The sequence below is a fragment of the Pongo abelii genome, chromosome 3 (assembly GCF_028885655.2).
Source record: "Pongo abelii isolate AG06213 chromosome 3, NHGRI_mPonAbe1-v2.0_pri, whole genome shotgun sequence".
Classification (NCBI taxonomy): domain Eukaryota; kingdom Metazoa; phylum Chordata; class Mammalia; order Primates; family Hominidae; genus Pongo; species Pongo abelii.
This window is the reverse complement of record NC_071988.2, coordinates 13993484-14011847: the sequence shown is the minus strand read 5'-3', so window position 1 is coordinate 14011847 and position 18364 is coordinate 13993484. Positions and strand designations below refer to the sequence as shown.

The window sequence follows — 18364 nt, the reverse complement described above, 5'->3', positions numbered from 1 at the left end:
ATGATGCCATATTTCAAGTAAGTTTTTTTAAAACAAAAACTTTCACAACCACATTTTTATAATTTCATTTTCAATCTACAGATATTCTCAATTACCAGTCAAACTCATAATTTGTACTTTCACTAAGATGAACAATTCTTAGCAGTGGAAGGGTAAAGTATTAAGATTCCATGTACATTATAAGAGTAATCGCCTCTTAAAGTCAGAATATGTTTAATAAAATATATATGGCTGCTATATAAATATAATTTACTACAAAAGTTAACAATATTTTTTTTCCTATCAAAGGCCAGGAGTCTATAGAATAAAGAAACAAAAAATCAATAAAGGAAAAAGAACATGTCAATTCTACTTACTCTTTTTTAAAATAAATGGAAACATTTCATTTAAAACTGAATGCATATGCAGCATCTATCTATCTTTTTAAAGATACGTATCTTTAGAGATACGTATCTTTAAAAAGATAGATATGTATCTAATATATGTGATTTTCTTCTATACTCTTTTTTCTTTTTTCTTTGTTATTGGCAATTGTAAAACTTTCGACTTCAGGAAAACACCAGTGGCTGAAGAAAAAGTAAACTCAGTTTTGAGAAATGCACCCTTTTTTCTCTGTCAGGGGAAATAAGAAAGAGTCCTGTAAGAGCAGATGACATACCTGCTTTGGCATGTATATTATTGGTATTTGTTTTATTTTGTACTATATTTTAATAAATGCTATTAAACTTTCACAGCTTTTTAAAGATCTCTTTACCATTGCTCTCTTATACCAGAGTTTCTCCAGGTATGTTCTACACCCCACACGAACTACACCACCTCTAGGATGGGCCCTGAAAACCACATGGTTGACACAGTCTCAGTGTCTGAGAACCTCTGTCTGGCTCAACAGTTCTTAAATTCTAAATATAAACTCTCACAATGGAGACTTTTAGAAATTTATACAAGTTATTTTGTGACTTGGTATTGTAATCTTATATTAAGGTCAGCTGAAGAGAAAGAGAGGGAAAAGTGGAAGAAAATAAGCAATTTGATACTACCATAATCAGTCAGCACCTTACAGGAATAACTCCTTATTTTCTTAGGGCTTATACGCCCTAAGATAAACAGAGCTTCTTACTTCAGGAGTCTTAAAAAATAGGAGTTTAGCAATCAGGTAATAAAAATGACACTAGATATACAAAAACGTAGTAAATAAGAAGTTTTAAACGCATCCACTTCTAGACATTTGTTGGTGTAAAATCACATTCTAAATTCTTTTTCCTTAATTCTCTTTAACTGCTCATGAAACACTGGTAAAGGCATTATGACTTACTGACACAGATCTTCCCCAAAACCATTACATAAACTACATTTCTTCCTAGAGTTTTCAAATCAACTTTTATGAGCTACAATTAAGTACTTTTGTTTGTCCCTATACTTTGGGGAATGATACAAGCAATTTCTGGCAAAAATACTCATGTTGGGGGCAGGGAAGGAAAAGAGCTTAATAATCACTGTCTTGTTCTTTTGTTAAAGGGGGAATGAATACATATACACATATATTAAAAAATCACAAATTATTTAAAATAGGTATGCAAAGCTAAAACTGAAAAACTATAAAACAGTACTTGGCAAAGCATGATTTACTTTAACCATTTAAAGAATCCATGATCTTCCTTTGAAAAGCAAATTATTTGCCAAGAATCAAGACAGTCATCAGAAAATAGGATACTAATGGAGAGAAACTACTACACAATAAATAAAGCAGATGGGTCAGTGCCATTCATACTAAAGCAAGCATTTAACAGTGTGTCACTGTTCACGATTCATAGTAAAAGATAGCACACTCTCGACAGTGTTAACTGCGCCCTGTTACACCCAGTCGGCATCAGGCAGCCGTAAACAAGCTATGCCAGGGCTAGCCTCCTTTCAGTTCCTCAAATGTGACAATCTCTTCCATGCTTTTGCACATGCTGGTTCTTTTGTCTAATTGACACTTTCTCCTAATATTTTTCCATCATTGTGCTGCTAATGCTTCAGGTCTCAGCTTCCTTTACTCCACATCTAAATTAGGTACTTCCATTTATAATCTCTCTAAACACCTCATAATCTTCCTCCACAGTATTTCTAACACACAGTAGATGTATGTATATTGTATTTGTATAAGGAATCTCTCTTTCCCCAGTAGGCTATACAATGAGGGCAGACACTATGTCTGTGTCCGACAACGTGCAGTCAGTGTCTAGGAAACTTGTGCAAAAACAGACACACTTAATTGAGTAAAGTGCATTCGGCATTCCATCTTGGGTTGCCATCATTTCATATTTGTGTAACTCCAACAAGACTAGACCCTTCCCACCTGCTATGCCAGACCATGAAAATATTAACATTAAACGATGGAGGTTCCCTCCTGTCCTGAAAAAACACTGGGGAGGAGGAAAAGGCAAATAAGCTGCAGTGAAGTGTTTTGGGCATAAACAAGGATAACAGGGAAGGTGCTTCTGTTAGCACAATCACCCAGTTCTCAGTTAGGTCAGGAACCTGCCACTTAGCATTCTAGGATCTGCTTGACTGCTTTCTTCCAATTGACAGTCTCACCTTGACTAATTTTTCTTTTCCTTTAACTGAGGGTCGAATTGAATACAAATTTACCACTCTGCCTTTTACCTCTGTGGTAGCCAGCCTCTAGTATTCACATCTGTTGAATAGCAGACTCGGCCTAAATTGGGCTGAGCTGATCTATGCAGTTAACAATGTTGTGGAAATGATGGTATGAGACTTCTAAGGCTAGGACATAGAAGACATTGGGGCATATGTTTTGAGCTTTTATCACTCACTTTGGGGGATATAAGCAACCACGTTGTAAGAAAAATTTTCCAGCCCTGTAGAGAGGTCCATGAGGCAACAAACGGAGTTCTTCTGCCAACACCCAGCCATGTGAGTGTACCATCTTAGAAAAAGATCCTCCAGTTCCAGTCAAGCCTTCAGATGACTGCAGCCTCAGCTAGTATGTTGACTACTACTTCATGAGATATCCTCAGCCAGAAGTAACCAGCTGAACTGCTCCCAAATTTAAACCCACAGAAATTGTGTGAGATGATGTATACTGTTGTTTTGATCTGCTAAATTTTGGGATAATTATACAGAGATAACTAATACCTCTCCTCACGCAAGTTCATTTTCCTAGATATTTTCACCATTAATATAAAGAGAAACAATTCATTTTAAAAGTTTACCCTCCAACTCCCTTCTCCTTTTTCATCAGATCCCATAACAAAAACAAAACAAATGGCTAGTTTGTAAACAGCATTTAAAAAGGATAAAATAATATTCATTTTGTTTTCTAGGGGAAAATAATTTTTTTTTTTAATTAAACAGAGGACAGGATTTCCTAAAAGGGATGAGAAGGTAAGAAACAAGAGATGAGACAGAGGGCGAAATACTGCCCTCAAGAACAGTAATGGAAAGAAGGAAAACAAATTCAGGTATTAAACCCTGGATGGTTTATTCCATTTGCTACCACCTTGATTTAGAAGATTCTACTGAGGTCTAGCCCAAAGAAAAAAGTACAATAATCAGAGTATGGGGAGAAAGAAAATATACAACATAATATCCCAGGAGGCAGTGGAATTTGTATTAATAAGAAAAGAAAGGAAAAAAAAAGACTTAAAGTGGCAGCACTTAGTACCAAGATAATTTTAAATAGGGATATGATGGTGCTTTATAAAAATATCAGTCTTATTTTTTTATTTTATGCAGAGAAAGTTTCTCAATTTTTTTTTCTCTTCTTAAAAATTCCATCATAAAACACGTGGAGGATAAAATATTCCACATGTTTTGTGTAAATATGAAGAGACTTGTCACCATGATGAGTCCTAAAGGTAGTTAGTGAGCATGTTTTTCCCCTTCTCACAGCCAAAGATAATTTTCCTAACTTAAAAATTTTGAATTTACTTGAGATTAAAAAACATATATATCTACATATGTGTGTGTGTGTATGTATATATGCATGTGTGTGTGTGTATGTGTGTGTATATAATTCCCCTTAGCCTTATAATGCTTCCATTTCCTTTTCAATGTCCTCTTTTTAGGTTTCCCTTCACTTTTACTATAACTCAGGCTAGCAAAAAGAAAAACTGAGATTATTAACAGTGCCACAATGAACATTTTGTCTAACATGTTTAAAAAGCCATTTGAAAAAAAAAAAGACTGGGAGAAACAACAATGAAAAACTTTTATTATCCACTGGTAACAGTTAATAATCTTGACTTTATCTTGTATTAGAGTTTCTAAAAGTTTTCTTTCTTGAGAAGCCAAGGAGATAAACAGGAAACTTCTTAATCATAAGCTGCTGGCTTCTATTCTAAATGGTGGATCTAAGACAAACCACTGAAACTGCCAGCCTAACAGTGAAAAAGACCAAGACCCTATACAAAGATACTCAAAAAACTAAGCTGAATTTTGGTTAGAAGCAAAAAAAAAAAAAAAAAAAAAAAAAAAAGAAACTCAAACAAACATCCCCAAAAACCTGACATATAAGTTTGTATGAGAAATTACTATTAGCACACAAAATCAATAATCGCTAATATCCCCTCAGCTTCTCAAGCTCCTTAAAATTAAGGAATTAAAAAGACAAGGAATTCTTTTTACAAGCAAAATCCATAAACAGAACAAAATAGTTAGATATGTGGTCAGTATTATTAACTTAGCCCCACATCACCACCACCTCCCTGCCAATATGGAAGTTTATAGAGTTTTTAGGCCAAATCTTGAAAGAGAATTCTAACTTGGCTTTATAGAATTAAAAATGGAGAAAATTTACAAAGTAATCCATGATTTTGATTCAATGAGAGATTCTGAGCCAGAATAAAATAGTTAAGCTGCTCCTGAATTTCTGACTCACAGAAATTGTTTAAGGTAATAAATATTTATTGCTGTTTTTAAGCTGCTAAGTTTTGAGATACTTTATTATGTAGCAATAGATAAATAGTAACTGTCATGTCTCAAATAGACAATTTGGTAGATTTTCACCACTGATATAAAAGACAATGAGATATATTGTATAAAAAATATATAATAATCGCTTTTCATTTTATACACAGAATATGTAGTCAAAAAGAAGTATGCTAATGAAATTTCTTCAAATAGTATAAATAATTAGTGAAGACTGCTACTATAGGGTAAGTGAGCCAGTTCTTTTCCCTAATTTGTCTCAACTTCTATGAAAATCTATTTTTCACCTCAGAGAAGTTAGTATAAAATATTCCCCCCCTTTCAAAACCCTATGACAGTAGAAGAAAAATAGAGAAAGGAGGTTAACTAGGGATAATTCTAGGCTGGAATCACTGCAAATTGTGAATACAAGTATTCCAAGAAATATTTTTGGTATTTTTGTACTTGAAAGAATTCTAGAAAAGTGACTAGTGTATACTTTTAGATCCATTCTTCATTCTCCAGTGAACTGAAGCATATCTCTAAATACTAAATTTTCCTTAAATTGTAAGTCAAGGGAGGTGAGTTCACAATAAGCAACAAAGGAAAAAGTATGGCATTTCATAAAAACAAAGATTCTCATTAATAAATGTATAACAGAGTTTTCTATTGGATATAGGTGCTACTTAGGGTTCACTTTCATATAAAAACTAATAAGATAAGCAAATTGGTGTATAATATAAACATATTTTTTTAAAAAGTCACCTACCCTTAAGAGGATCATGCTCTGCTCTCATAATATCGATAAGGGAATTTTCCAAAGAGTGCATATTCAAACTGTCATACATTCTACTTCGATCCTGGAAGAGAAAAGGAAAAAAGACATTATAATCTATGCAGTTTTTTCAAAAAGTGATTATAAAATACTATCTAAATTCTCTTACATAAAATAGGACATGTGATTAATATATTACTAATTAATCTGTATCCCACAAAAATGCCAATAACTAAAGATCTCATGAACTACAATGTTCCTTGCATTGGAGGACATTATTTTCAGTACATTTATCTCTTAAATTTTTTATCAAAAGTAATCTAATTTTATTGGCAATACTAATGCAAAACAGTAAAATAATTTCTATGGTTACTTTATAAAGTTTCCTGAAATCTCATACACACAGAAAGCATTTTTTGGTTAATTTCGAAACTTTTCTCACATATTTAGGAAGACAGATAGTGGCACGTAGAAAATAAATATTTGGGAGGAAATATTTTAGTTCCATAATTGCACCATACTTTAAACATCTATCAAACATTTTGCTATTTGACATAGTAGTCTGAATTTCATAATGAGTACATAAGCATCTTATATGGTAAAAATCAAAAGCATAAGATACTAATACCAGAACAAGGACTAATGCCTAGAATATTCAGATTCATATCTTACTCTCTAAAGTGCTTCCATATTTGTCTCTGCATTTTTAAGCCTGCCTCCCCCAACTCCCCTGCAAAATAGGCAGGTGGAGGAGAGAAGAGTAAAAGCACAGTAATCTCATTAAGTCTGCTACTTCACCAGGTCTCCAAAGTCTTGTGTTATCAGAACCTTGTTTGCTGAATGTTCAATCCCTTCACTTGCTTATTTGAAAGAATCTGACTCTTTAATGTCCATTAATTTCTACTGTATTCTGTTCAACACATACTCAATGTACCTGAAAAAAGGTATGTGGGGAACTACTAGAGGAAGCTCTGGCCCATGCCCTCCAAATTACCTAGGAGTCTTCCCAAAATACGCACCCACCAGTTACGTATGTGTGTACACGCATGTGTAAGCTTATGTATTCGTGGGGGATGCAGGATAGTCCATTCTAAACTTTCAAAAAATGATTGTCACAGAAAATGGAAAGGAAGAATCTGAAAGTTAAGTGGAAATAAAAGTCCCCATAGAAATCAAAATAAGGCACTTATTAACCTGGGTCCATGAGCTTCAAGAGAGACCAGAAGTCTCTGAGATTATATATAATATACTGTTCATGGGTGTACAGTAGTCCCCCCTTTCTGCATTTTGCCTTCCACGATTTCAGTTATCTGTAGGACAATACAATAAGATATTCTGAGACAGAGATGCCGCACTTACATAATTTTTATTACATTGTTATAATTGTCCTACTTTATTATTAGTTATTGTTGTTAATCACTTACTGTGCCTAATTTATGAATTAAACCTTATCACACATATGTTTTCATTGGAAAAAAAACAGCATATGAAGGCACTATTTGCAGTTTCAGGCATCCACTGATTGTCTTGGAACATATCCCTCATGGATAAGGGGGGACTAGTGTATACATCATTTTTTTTTTTTTCCTGAAGAAAAGGTTTATAGCTTTCATCAGTTTTCCACAGGAGTCCACAATCCAGAGAAGATTCAGAATCAGTTCTTTAGAAAGCTGAAGAAAAACCTAAGAAGCTTTTCTAAGAATATGTTCATTTATTTACTTTACTTTGATGCTTAAATTAGGGTTGTAGCCTTTTTAAAGCTAGGGGTTCAGAATCAGTACTGTAGACTAAATAAGTTGCTGTCAGGGATTTAAAAAGGTAAAAAGTAACACTGAATGATGGAAGGAATGCTAGACTGGAGGCTCTTATTCCAGCTTTATCACCAATTAACTCTATCAGTACTCTTTACTGATTTTTACTGAAAGGCCCCTGAGGTAAAACACATGCATCAATAATAGCTGCTCTCTAGAACAGTGACCTTGATTAGTGATGGAGGCACAAAGAATCAATGAGCTGTAACAGTGGTTCCTAAACTTGAACATGCTTCAGAATCATCTGGAAGGCTGGTTAAACACACAGACTACTGAAACACATCAAATTCAGTAGGTCTGGAGTGGAACCTGAGAGTATGTATTTCTAACAAGTTCCCAGGTGATACTGATTCTGCTGGTCTGGATATCACACTTTATAAGAAGCATTAGTTTCTTCGTCTAAAGTCACTAAATCTCTCTAGGCTCTGGTTCTAACTCCTAGAAAATAATCATGTCAGACTAGATGATGCCTATAGTCTCTTTAAAAATTATAGAAAAGAAAAAGACTCAAAATACTCTAAAATAAATGAAATATTAATAAAACTGAAACAGAATAGGATGGCCCATATGGGCAAAAATGACATATTAATTTTAGGAATCTATCCAGATATTTCCATCTTCCCTGTGCTTCCACTATACTCTGTTCATAACCAATTTGTTGATTTTCCTGTCTGTCCCACTAAACTTCTAAGTTGATTAAGAATAGGGACTATCTAATTACAGAATATAGTTAGTTCTCATATGTCTGTTGAATGAATACTCCTTTATCTCTACCATAAAAACTCAGTAAAAAATGTAAAAAAAAAAAGTCGAGTTCTGTAAGGAGAAAGACTGCACTTTTTAAACAGTAATTGTAAAGGACTATAAAACTTTCTCAGAATCCTCAATGGAATAGGTAGTCAAATGTTAATTGACTAAACTGAGACAAGCATCAGGTTAATGTGGCTTGCTATGAACCTGAATTTCCAACCACCCAATGGAAGATTAAGTACTACTATACTGAAAGTTCCCAGATGTATTTAAAATAGAATTATAAAATGCAAGCTGTAATGATAAACGTTAATGTTCATATAATTAAGCAAAAAATCCCTCTGCAAGTGTGCCATATCATGAAGGTTCTAAGAGTATATTGTAAATACTTTAAAATACTTTATTATCTTCCTTACCCTAAATCCTCACAAAGGAAATATATTACAGTTCATGGTTATCTTTTTAGGTTGTTGACTTTGAACAGAATCAACCTATGCCCAATCAACCGATGACCTTAATTAATAGTAACTATTAAATCACCCAAACAATATTTCCCAAGTAACTTCCTTTTTCTGGAGGTGTAGGGGAAAGTACCCTCTACCTTCATTGCAAGAGGTGTGATCTTGCTCTACAGCATGGTAAAATTATTGCACGGGTCATGGACAATATCTAAAGTATGAAAGAGAAACATCCTTAAACTAACTATAAATATCAGTGACCACTATATAATCAATTTTAAGAGGTGTTATTCAAAAAGGCTGCATGTATTAATAACTTCAGCTTGAATGTCTGTATCTAACTGAATCAGTAAGATGCCTACATATAAAGTCTCTTATTTTCCTTTTTCTGTTAAGTATTTGATCCTAAACTCCTACTCTAGGAAAGAAAACAGCAAAGCTATTTTAAAATGATTAGCTTGGTTATACTTTGTAAAGCATCAGCTGCATCCCATGTGATTTTTAAAGCAACAAACATAAAACAGCCTTGAGCAGCCAAAGAGCACATGACATCTCAAAATTGCTTTTTGAATTTAATGAAACCTATAGGCTTACATGCAAAAGATACAGATAATTCCATTAAATAAATTGCGGGAATTAAAATATGACCTGAAAAAACAGAAACAAATCTGGTTATAAAACAAATACTCATGCATTCTTCTGAAATACAGACATCAGGAAAAACTGTTTGTACAAACTGCCATCAGTTTAAAAACTAAATAGAAGAACTAAGGCAATTTTCAAGTGACCATGAACACAACAATACTAATTATCATTAATAAATATGGAAAATCATAGCAATGTAATTTACATTTATTACTACAAGGTTATTTGAAAACACCAAAATACTTCACAAAAATAAGACTCTATGAGGAAAAGTGTGCATGCAATCTATTCTAAAATATAAAAACTATCTGGCAAAGAATCAACTAAATGGGCTTTCAGAAACTGAGATTACAGAATCTCACAATAACTAACAGAATAAAATGATTAGAAAACATTGTTGGAAAAGGCATAACCTCTTTTATTATAATATTTATTTCATGGTTTTTCTTAAACCCAGACATTTGCCACCAACACTTACAGGAGTGTCAATAAAAGCTTAGAAAGGCTGAAAAACACAGAAAAGAACAAAGTAATCCTAATCTTGAAAAAAGATGACCTAAGAAAAGATTACAAACACTGAAAAATAACTAAGGAGGTCAATGTACAATATTAGAAGCAGTATGACAAAGGGAATTCAAACTAAATTATAAGAGAACTTTTTGAAGCAATAATTTTTTTGCTGGGATACATTAAAAACCCTGTTTTATTTTAAAAGAAGTGGTCAATTAGAAACTTCTCCTCTTGAAAATGAGGTACTCTTCCAAAGAAAAATAAGATTATAGAAAAACCCTATATTCTTGTATTTAATGATTTAGCAGATGCTTGAACATGTATTATTCTGCTTAACTAGAAAGATCAGCTTTTATTGTACTTATAGTTTGTGTTTAGTTCTCTAATTTTTACTTTAAAATAAAGCAATATAGTGCTAATATTGTCCTTAATTTTAAGCAGATATTGATCATACTTTCCTGTTACACAATGTTATTGCACCATACTCAGCAGCAGATGACGTGCTACTCTACTGCATAATGTAGTACTCAATCTCATAAGCTCTCTTCTCATTCTCTAGTTCTTCCACATAGATAACCCTTATTTATCTAATTAGACTCTTACCTTCTCCAAGACAAAGAATAGTATTTTTTTCCATATATCCTAAGGGTAATTAAAACACTAACATACAGAATGAATGAAGATACATTTCTTTAATTTTCTTCATTAATTTTGAACCTCAATAAACTGTGTTAGTCATTCTCAAAAAAACAATCAAATGTTTTAAAAGGCCAAAGCTATTCTAGTACTCACAAGAATCAAAATAGACAAGTGGAAAACATTTCAAGAACAATTAAAGCACTGAACACAGACTAGGAAACAAAAAGAAGGCATCCATTACTTAAGCTGTAATACAAGAGTCCATTCTTTTTCATTTTCAGTGGGCATGTAACAGTTTGATGACTATGAATGTCCCTGAAGTTCATCTGGTTTACAAACCACTATTTAAGAAATGCTTTATCAGATAAACAAATTGGGTTTGGTATGCAACTATATACGTTTTTTTGGGTGTAAGGTGAGTAAAGACTCAAATAATATTTTTTCTGAGACAGATCTCCAAATTAGGATTTACCACATTATCATAACAGCCTGACTATTAAAGATTAGTGGAAAGTATCTTCCATTAATTCAAGGTAGTTTATTATGTGACATGCTCAAGCACTGCAAGTAGAGCTTGTGGAAGAGCAAAAATTTAGAGCGGATAGATATATTGATAATTCCCCAGGTGGAAGGCAGGAGGACATGCATGTATATGCTTCACACATTCAATTACTGTTGCAAGACATTACTTTGTTTGCAGTGAGCTGATATGTCATATGTAAACTTGTAAGTAATAATAACCTTAAAGGATATTTACTCTTTGATTTAAAACATATGAATAAATATAGCGTAACCTTAATATTAAACTGAAAACTCCTATTTTTTTTTGGGAAGAGGGGGTGGTCTCTTGTTATGTTGACGAGGCTGGACTCAACTCTGGGGCTCAGGCAATCAATTCTCCTGCCTCAGCCTTCCAAGTAGTGCACATTGCTGAATCTGGCTGCAAATTCCATTGTAATATAATTTAGAATTCAAACTTTTGAGTATGATTCTCTCAAGGGTAACTAGCTAACGACATTTTAAAGTACAGTAATTAATAACCCTAAGCAAATTCATGCAGATATACTGGCCGGGCACGATGGCTCAAGCCTGTAATCCCAGCACTCTGGAGGCCAAGGCGGGCAGATTACGTGAGATCAGGAGTTTGAGACCAGCCTGGCCAACACGGTGAAACCCTGTCTCTACTAATAATATAAAAATTAGGCGGGTATGATGGTGCATGCATGTAATCACAGCTACTGGGGAGGCTGAGGCATGAGAATCGCTTGAACCCAGGAGGCAGAGGTTGCACTGAGACAAGATCGTGCCACTGTACTTCAGCCTGAACGACAGAGTGAAACTGTCTCAAAAAAAAGAAAAAAAAGGAAGAAATTCATAGAGATATATAATACTCATTTTAAAGTCAGAAATGTTTATACTAATTTATATTTGCTTTTAAAAAGTTTTAAATTTGAGGGTTTTCTATTTTTAAAAAATCTTATTTAAAATAAAATTCCAACCCACAAAATTTTACATATTAACAGAAATAAAAATCAACCTACAAAACTAGTTCTTTCTTATTTATTGAATTTGATTACGTGTTCAGCTCTTGATATAGGTAAAGCCCGCAGTATCCAAGCATAAGAATTAAGACTTCAGTTCTAGAATTTTGTATTATATTCCAGGCCCTAATCAGTTTGAGACTAAAGGAAATAAAAAGTAAAATGTTTTAATGTACTTGTTAACAAAAATATACTAGAATTACACTGTATATGACAAAAGGTCAGAAATGCAAATAATCTCCTCAGATATTTAAGTGACTATCTTCTATAATTTTAATTTTGGCAAAGAATGAGAAACTACCCAACATTTTAAGATATCAATTTCATTTTGTAGCTGCTGCTGTATTTTTAAGAGGCTCAACTTCAAATACCTCAACCTTTTATGGAAAGATGGAAACACACAACAAACTATGTGTAAGTACTCTTAGGGTACTTAGAGGGGACAATGACACTGCTTTGAAGTCCAGTTGAAAGGTCACATACTACCTCCACTGCCTTAGACTAATGCCTTAGACCCTTCGCTCAAAGAAACCAAGAGGCTTGTATTCTAAAAAGAGGCAAGGGGGGTGGGGCAGCATGGAGGAAAAGAAATGGCCAAAACAGATCAGAGAAAGTGTAAAAGCTGGCTGGAAAGGCCTTAAATGACCCAGTTCAAGGTCCCCCTTTTACAGATAAGGAAACTGTGACCCAAAGAGATGAAAGCCCATAAACTATGTCATTCAATGTCATAAAGATTATGAGGAAGAGGAAGAAGATCCAAGTTTCAGGCCTTCTTTCCTTCCAGTTCCATTCACTTTCCATTATCTCTTTTTTTCCCCCACCATTGTCTTCTACTTCATCACATCACACCTCTGGCTCAAAAGTCCAAAGGGAATGCCAATATCTCAGCAGTTTACCAGATAAGTTTATCTTTAAGCACCAGAATCATTTTTCCTAAAATAAATTTCCCTAAAATCTTAGGTTACAATACAGGTAAAAGCAGAGTAGCTTTGATTGAAGTCTAAGTGGGAGGGCAGCCCGGGAGGCTGGTTTGAAAGCTTCCCTTTCATTATCACCCCTGTCTCCTCTCTAGCATTCCACCAACTGAAATCAACTCAATAATCTGATTTCTCAACATCTGTCCCTGCTTCATGGACCCTGTATGCCAGCTAATTTGTATTCTTTTCCATGGATACTTATTTCTCCTATATATGTATCCTATATATGTATCCATCCTACTGCTTCTTCCTGCACAGAGTAATTATGTCCTTTTCTATCTGAAAACATTTTTCTTGCCACCTTCAAAATAATTACATTAATTTTCTTCTCCTAAACATACCATCTCCTAGGCATTCATGCATTGAATTTAAATACAAAAATGCTACCATAAAAACGTCACTAATAAGGCTTAACTGGGCCAGAGTACAGAAGAGAGCAGACGTAAATAGCTAACTTCTATTAACAAGACAATACGTTGCAAAGTGCATGAAGTAACTACCATTTCTAAGTGAAGACCCTGGCAGGACTACTTTGGAAAACAGGCAGGACTTGGCTAAAACAATTGTTAGTGGTTGATTATCAAAATTAGTGCTAACCTTCTAGATTAGAATGTTACTTACAAATGTATTATTAATCTGTTTATGTCCTTACTTGTAAAATCATCTCATGTTGATAAATTAACCAAGGAAGAGACTTAGAATAACATAGCTCCATTCATATAACACACACAACGTTAAGTCTATGCTCATTCAAACTTGAGCTCTGTAAGAAAGAACCCGCATATATAAGGACTGAGTTTTCTATATCCTATAATAATCCTCACCACCTGGTACCTAGTATACATTCAAATTCAGTTTGCAGGAAGAAAGATAGCATTTTGTAACCACCAAAGGTGTGAATGTAATTTGATTAAGGCTAACTCCCAGATTTTTGACTAATGGTTTCTCCATAGGAAACTGATTATTTGGAAGAAGTCAGGGTATAAAAGCAGTAACAAAATTTAGAATACTAGGCTATAAATTTTTTAATAAAGGTGAAAAAACTAAACCAAGAGAAGTCTTTTTTAGAAGAAATATATCTCAAAACAAATACAGACTTCATAACAAAAATTTACTGAAAAGTTCCATGAAACATTAAATATAAAGCTGGATGTTAAGTAAACATATGATTTTGTACCTAATTGCATTTAATTCTGAAAAGAGATACAATCTGCTTAGTTTGACTGATGTTTAAAGTCAGGTGCTCTTGTGTATATAATCCCCTTTCCAAAAAATGTTTATTATGTTTTAGAATTATAAAAGCATTAATTACTCTTAAATTTGTAAATAAAAAATTTCTTACATTAAATAGTTCAAAGCAGGTGATCCTTAAAAAATAAATTGCTTCATGTCCTCTAACATATGTTTCAATAGGTATAATAAGAAAGTAAATAATAAATCCTACTCATAACATAAATACTAAACTCCTAACCGAAATCCTAAAAAGTATACACTGTGCAGCCTACCTGGTCTATTCTGGATGTTCCGGCTGCAGTGCACCAACTATCTTGGAGTGAATCTGAGCCCCAAGCTGGCAACTGCAAACTAGATCTCACCTTCAATAGCATAGAAGTTTTCATCAGAAATGAGCAGTTGTCTTCCCCATACCCACCCAACGAAAGAAAGAAAGAAAACAAAAAATAAAGCTCTATCTTAAATCCTCATTCCATCCTCTAAAGGTTTAAGAAAAAACAAAACAAAACAAAAACCTCACTTGCAATAGCCATAAGGGAACTTCAACAAAATAATAAAAAGCCTGAAAAAAAAAAAAAGTCTAATCAACATATTAGGCCACATTTAGAAAAAATAATCGGTGAATTAGTGAAGATAAATTTAAATTAGATGCAAAAAAGCCCTAATATTATTTTGCCACAATCACAGCTGTACTAAGTATATTCTAATATATATACAGCCGATCATAGTCAAATCTAAGAATAGTTACAATTAGAGAACATATTAGCTTAGCTATATTAAAGGAGAAACAAATTTTGGTGGCCCATTAGAATTTATAAATTAAAGCATTCTTAAAGAGCTGCCAATTGAAAGCTTCAGTATGTATTTAATAAATACAACGGGTTTTTCTACGTTTTACTAAGCTTATTTTCCATTGCGTGTTTAGAGAATTATTTTACATTCTCAATTTTCTCTGTATAGATATTTTAACCTTTGTTAATTAAATTACATGCTTAAAAATTAAAACTTTATTTGAAAAAATGTTTATTTTAGCATACCACTACCACCACCACCCAACTCCCTATTTTGAAAGATTAACATTAGAGATAAGGTCATTTACATACCATTCTTACCTGTAAGGGTAAGAGTGTATTACTATTGTTGTCTGTTCTGAACACATTATCTTCAATCCAAGATTTTGGAGTCAGTGATGGAGTTGAGCGAGTAAATTTCGGTGGTGCTATGACATTACCAGAAAACGGTTTCTTCAATGGAGATATCTGATTCATAGTTCCTGGGATTCCCATGTTTCCGGTTCTACGATGATCTCTGCCATGCATTGCTCCCCAGGACATACTTCCAGTGCCCCAGCCACTGCTCTGATGGTTGCTCCAGGGAGACTGTTTCAGAAGAGGCTGGAGAAAACACAGCTATTTAAATTGCGGCATTTAAAGAGTTTACAATTCAAATTCAAATTCAAATTTCAGACCTAAGAATTTATATGAATGAAATATATAAAGGCAAAAGAATACATCTTTTCTACGTTATAAAAGTAATAGTCTTGAGATCTTTCTATGTGAAATCATATTTGATGCTGGTCAAGTTTTCATCTTCTTGTATACTATAAATATCATGATATTTTATGACAGTTACTAAAAAAGAAACATGCAGTTCCTTTTTATCCTTCAGAAATAACTGTATACATGATAAATATGAAGAAAAAAATTGAAATTAACTCTGAAGATTCTTAAAGATATAACATACATGGTGATCTTAAAGCAACCATATTAATTATGCTAGGCACACAACTAAAAATATGGTCTTTGTTAATTAAAATATCCTACTCATACAAGTGAAATATATAGACTTTATGTTTCCAAAACAAGTTGCACTACTACAAAAGTGGGAATTAATCTTGTACAAATTAAAATCGCCTTTTGAAATAAGGACAGTATAGAAACTATGTCATTTTCTGCATTGTTTATTTAACTGTTAAGGCATTTTATTCCAGTTTTAGTACAGTTTGTCTTGTTTTTATTTCACTTAATTATCCATGAACTGTGAAGCAATTATCTGATGTTGCCCATAGGTGGATCCACTGAGGTACACTGCCAATTAACTATATGCTTTGATTATTCCACTAGAGATCTTGATACAAGTCTCCATCAAGTCGATTCATTTTCAAAAGTAAATTACATCCTAATCTCAAACCTGTGGCAAGACAAGTCATCAAAGAATGGTAAATCCACCAAAAGGCTAATAATTGTAGTTTTGGGTTTTTTTTTTTTTTAAGAAGTATTCATTGCTGGTAATTCTACTGTCAATACGTTTATACTTTAATACTTTGGTGTTAAGATGTAGCTAAAGAAGTATGAACCATACAGTTACTAAAAATAAATACGGTTCTCTTAAAATTGAACCTGCTTTTTATAAGACAATTAAAAGAGAAACTCCTGATCTATAGCACCAATTTTTAAAAATTTTTAAATGCTAACATAATCATGAGTATATTATTACTCTTTCCTCCTCCACAGAGTTCCAAAGTATAATTAGGGAGCCATGGACAAACCACTTCATTCTTGAGGGCCTTACTTTCCTTATTAAATGATTTAATGCTCAAAGTTATCTTCCAGTGATCTAAAATTCCATATGAAAGCTGTGTGACCTCTCACACTCCGTGGCTAGACCCGTCTTTTGTCCAAAAGCAAATTACAGTTAAATATGGATCATGGTATATGTTCCTCCAACGCTCTGTATCACAACTTTAAGAATACAAAATTACCTATAGATAATTTTCTGTGGACAAGTTTCCAGTTAACAAAATGAAGACCCTGAGACACAAAAGACAGTTGCTGAGGGTTATTAAAAATCATGAAAAAGTGGAACATTATTTCAAAATCCCTATTTTCAATCCTTACAGGCCACATTCTCTTTTCTAAGAAAGAAATCAGTGATTCAACAAAAACTGTTCACTGTCACTTTGGTTAACTTAGACAAACTGTTAACTTTCACTTGGGTTAATTTAGATAATATTCACTTTAAAAAGACTAATCCTTGAAATCTTTGGTCAACTGAAAAAGTTACGGGGTTAAGGTCATATTTTGCGTCTCTGTCAATCCTTAATCACGAAAATAGAAAATGGACTTAAACAGAATAAACTCTGCAACAAATGCTAACAAGATTCAAAACCAACAAGACACTCTTTCAATGTCAATTTACCAATCTAGCGGTCATCCAAAAATTGTATTGAGTGAATAACAAAAAAGATCTTGAATCAAAAAAGATCCGGAAAATAAAAATTCTGCCCAGTGTCATTTCACAATATTGCCTACTTAAAATACACACGGCCCGCATATTCCCTTGTAGAAGGTTAAGGCAACCAAAAAATGTACCAAAAATCTACGAGGAAACACACTAATCCCAGATCCAAGTTCAGTTTTATCTTAAAACCCACAAAAATGACCCCAAAATTGAAAAGCACAGAAACTAAGACAATCGTGGGATATCTCGGTTTGAACCCGAGCCGTCACTAACAGTTTCTCTTTCCCAGTCCTGTGACAGCCGAGGAGGCGGCCCCGCGGGAACCAGGTCCTGCGAGGAGGGCGGTTGGCCGCTCCCTCCCGACTCGCCGGCGGCCCAGGGTGCGGCGCTGCCAGCAGGTTGATCGGGCGGAGCTTTGGGAGCGGCTCGACTGACCGCCCGGGGGGCTGAGGCTTCAAGGCGAGATCCCCGCCGGCCAATTAAGAATAAACAAACTCCAAAGAAAAAAAAAGCCTTTTCGCCTTCCCTCATTGGACGGCGAGACAGAGTCTTGGGCTCCTCCGCACGCACCTTCTCCAGCAATCATTTTTCCCCTGCCCAAGTTTACTTCCCACGGCCGCTCTTCCGAGGCCCCCGGTCGGCCCCCGGTCCGTCCCCGGTCCTCGCCGCGCCTCCCCGAGTCGGGGGTCCGGGGCGGCGGCCCTCCAGGCCCAGGGCACGGGGCGGATCCCGGGGTGCGCCAGCTAGGAGGGCCGGGTTGAGACGCCGCGCCCGGCCGCTCGCGGCCCCGGCGCTATTCAGCCCCTGCCCCAGCCCCCACCGCTGCGCCGGGACGTTCGAGGGGGCGCCCGGCCAGCCGCGGCTCCCAGCGCGA

General features: G+C 34.6%; 1 protein-coding gene across 10 annotated transcripts in view; it reads right to left on the bottom strand.

Annotated features, from left to right (window-relative positions):
* Nucleotides 1–18364, bottom strand: part of CPEB2 (cytoplasmic polyadenylation element binding protein 2) — a 71462-nt gene that overhangs the window by 47711 nt on the left and 5387 nt on the right. For 2 of the 10 annotated variants that reach the window (XM_054553712.2, XM_054553713.2), the window contains exons 2-4: nucleotides 15354–15644; nucleotides 14523–14612; nucleotides 5681–5771 (exon numbers count right to left, since the gene is read on the bottom strand). In XM_054553712.2, coding sequence (XP_054409687.1) covers nucleotides 5681–5771; nucleotides 14523–14612; nucleotides 15354–15644 — 472 coding nt within the window. Of the gene's footprint in view, nucleotides 1–5680; nucleotides 5772–6880; nucleotides 6904–14522; nucleotides 14613–15353; nucleotides 15645–18060; nucleotides 18255–18364 lie in introns of those variants that run through there. The other 8 variants (XM_024246156.3, XM_024246157.3, XM_024246158.3 and 5 more) reach the window with 5 other exon arrangements.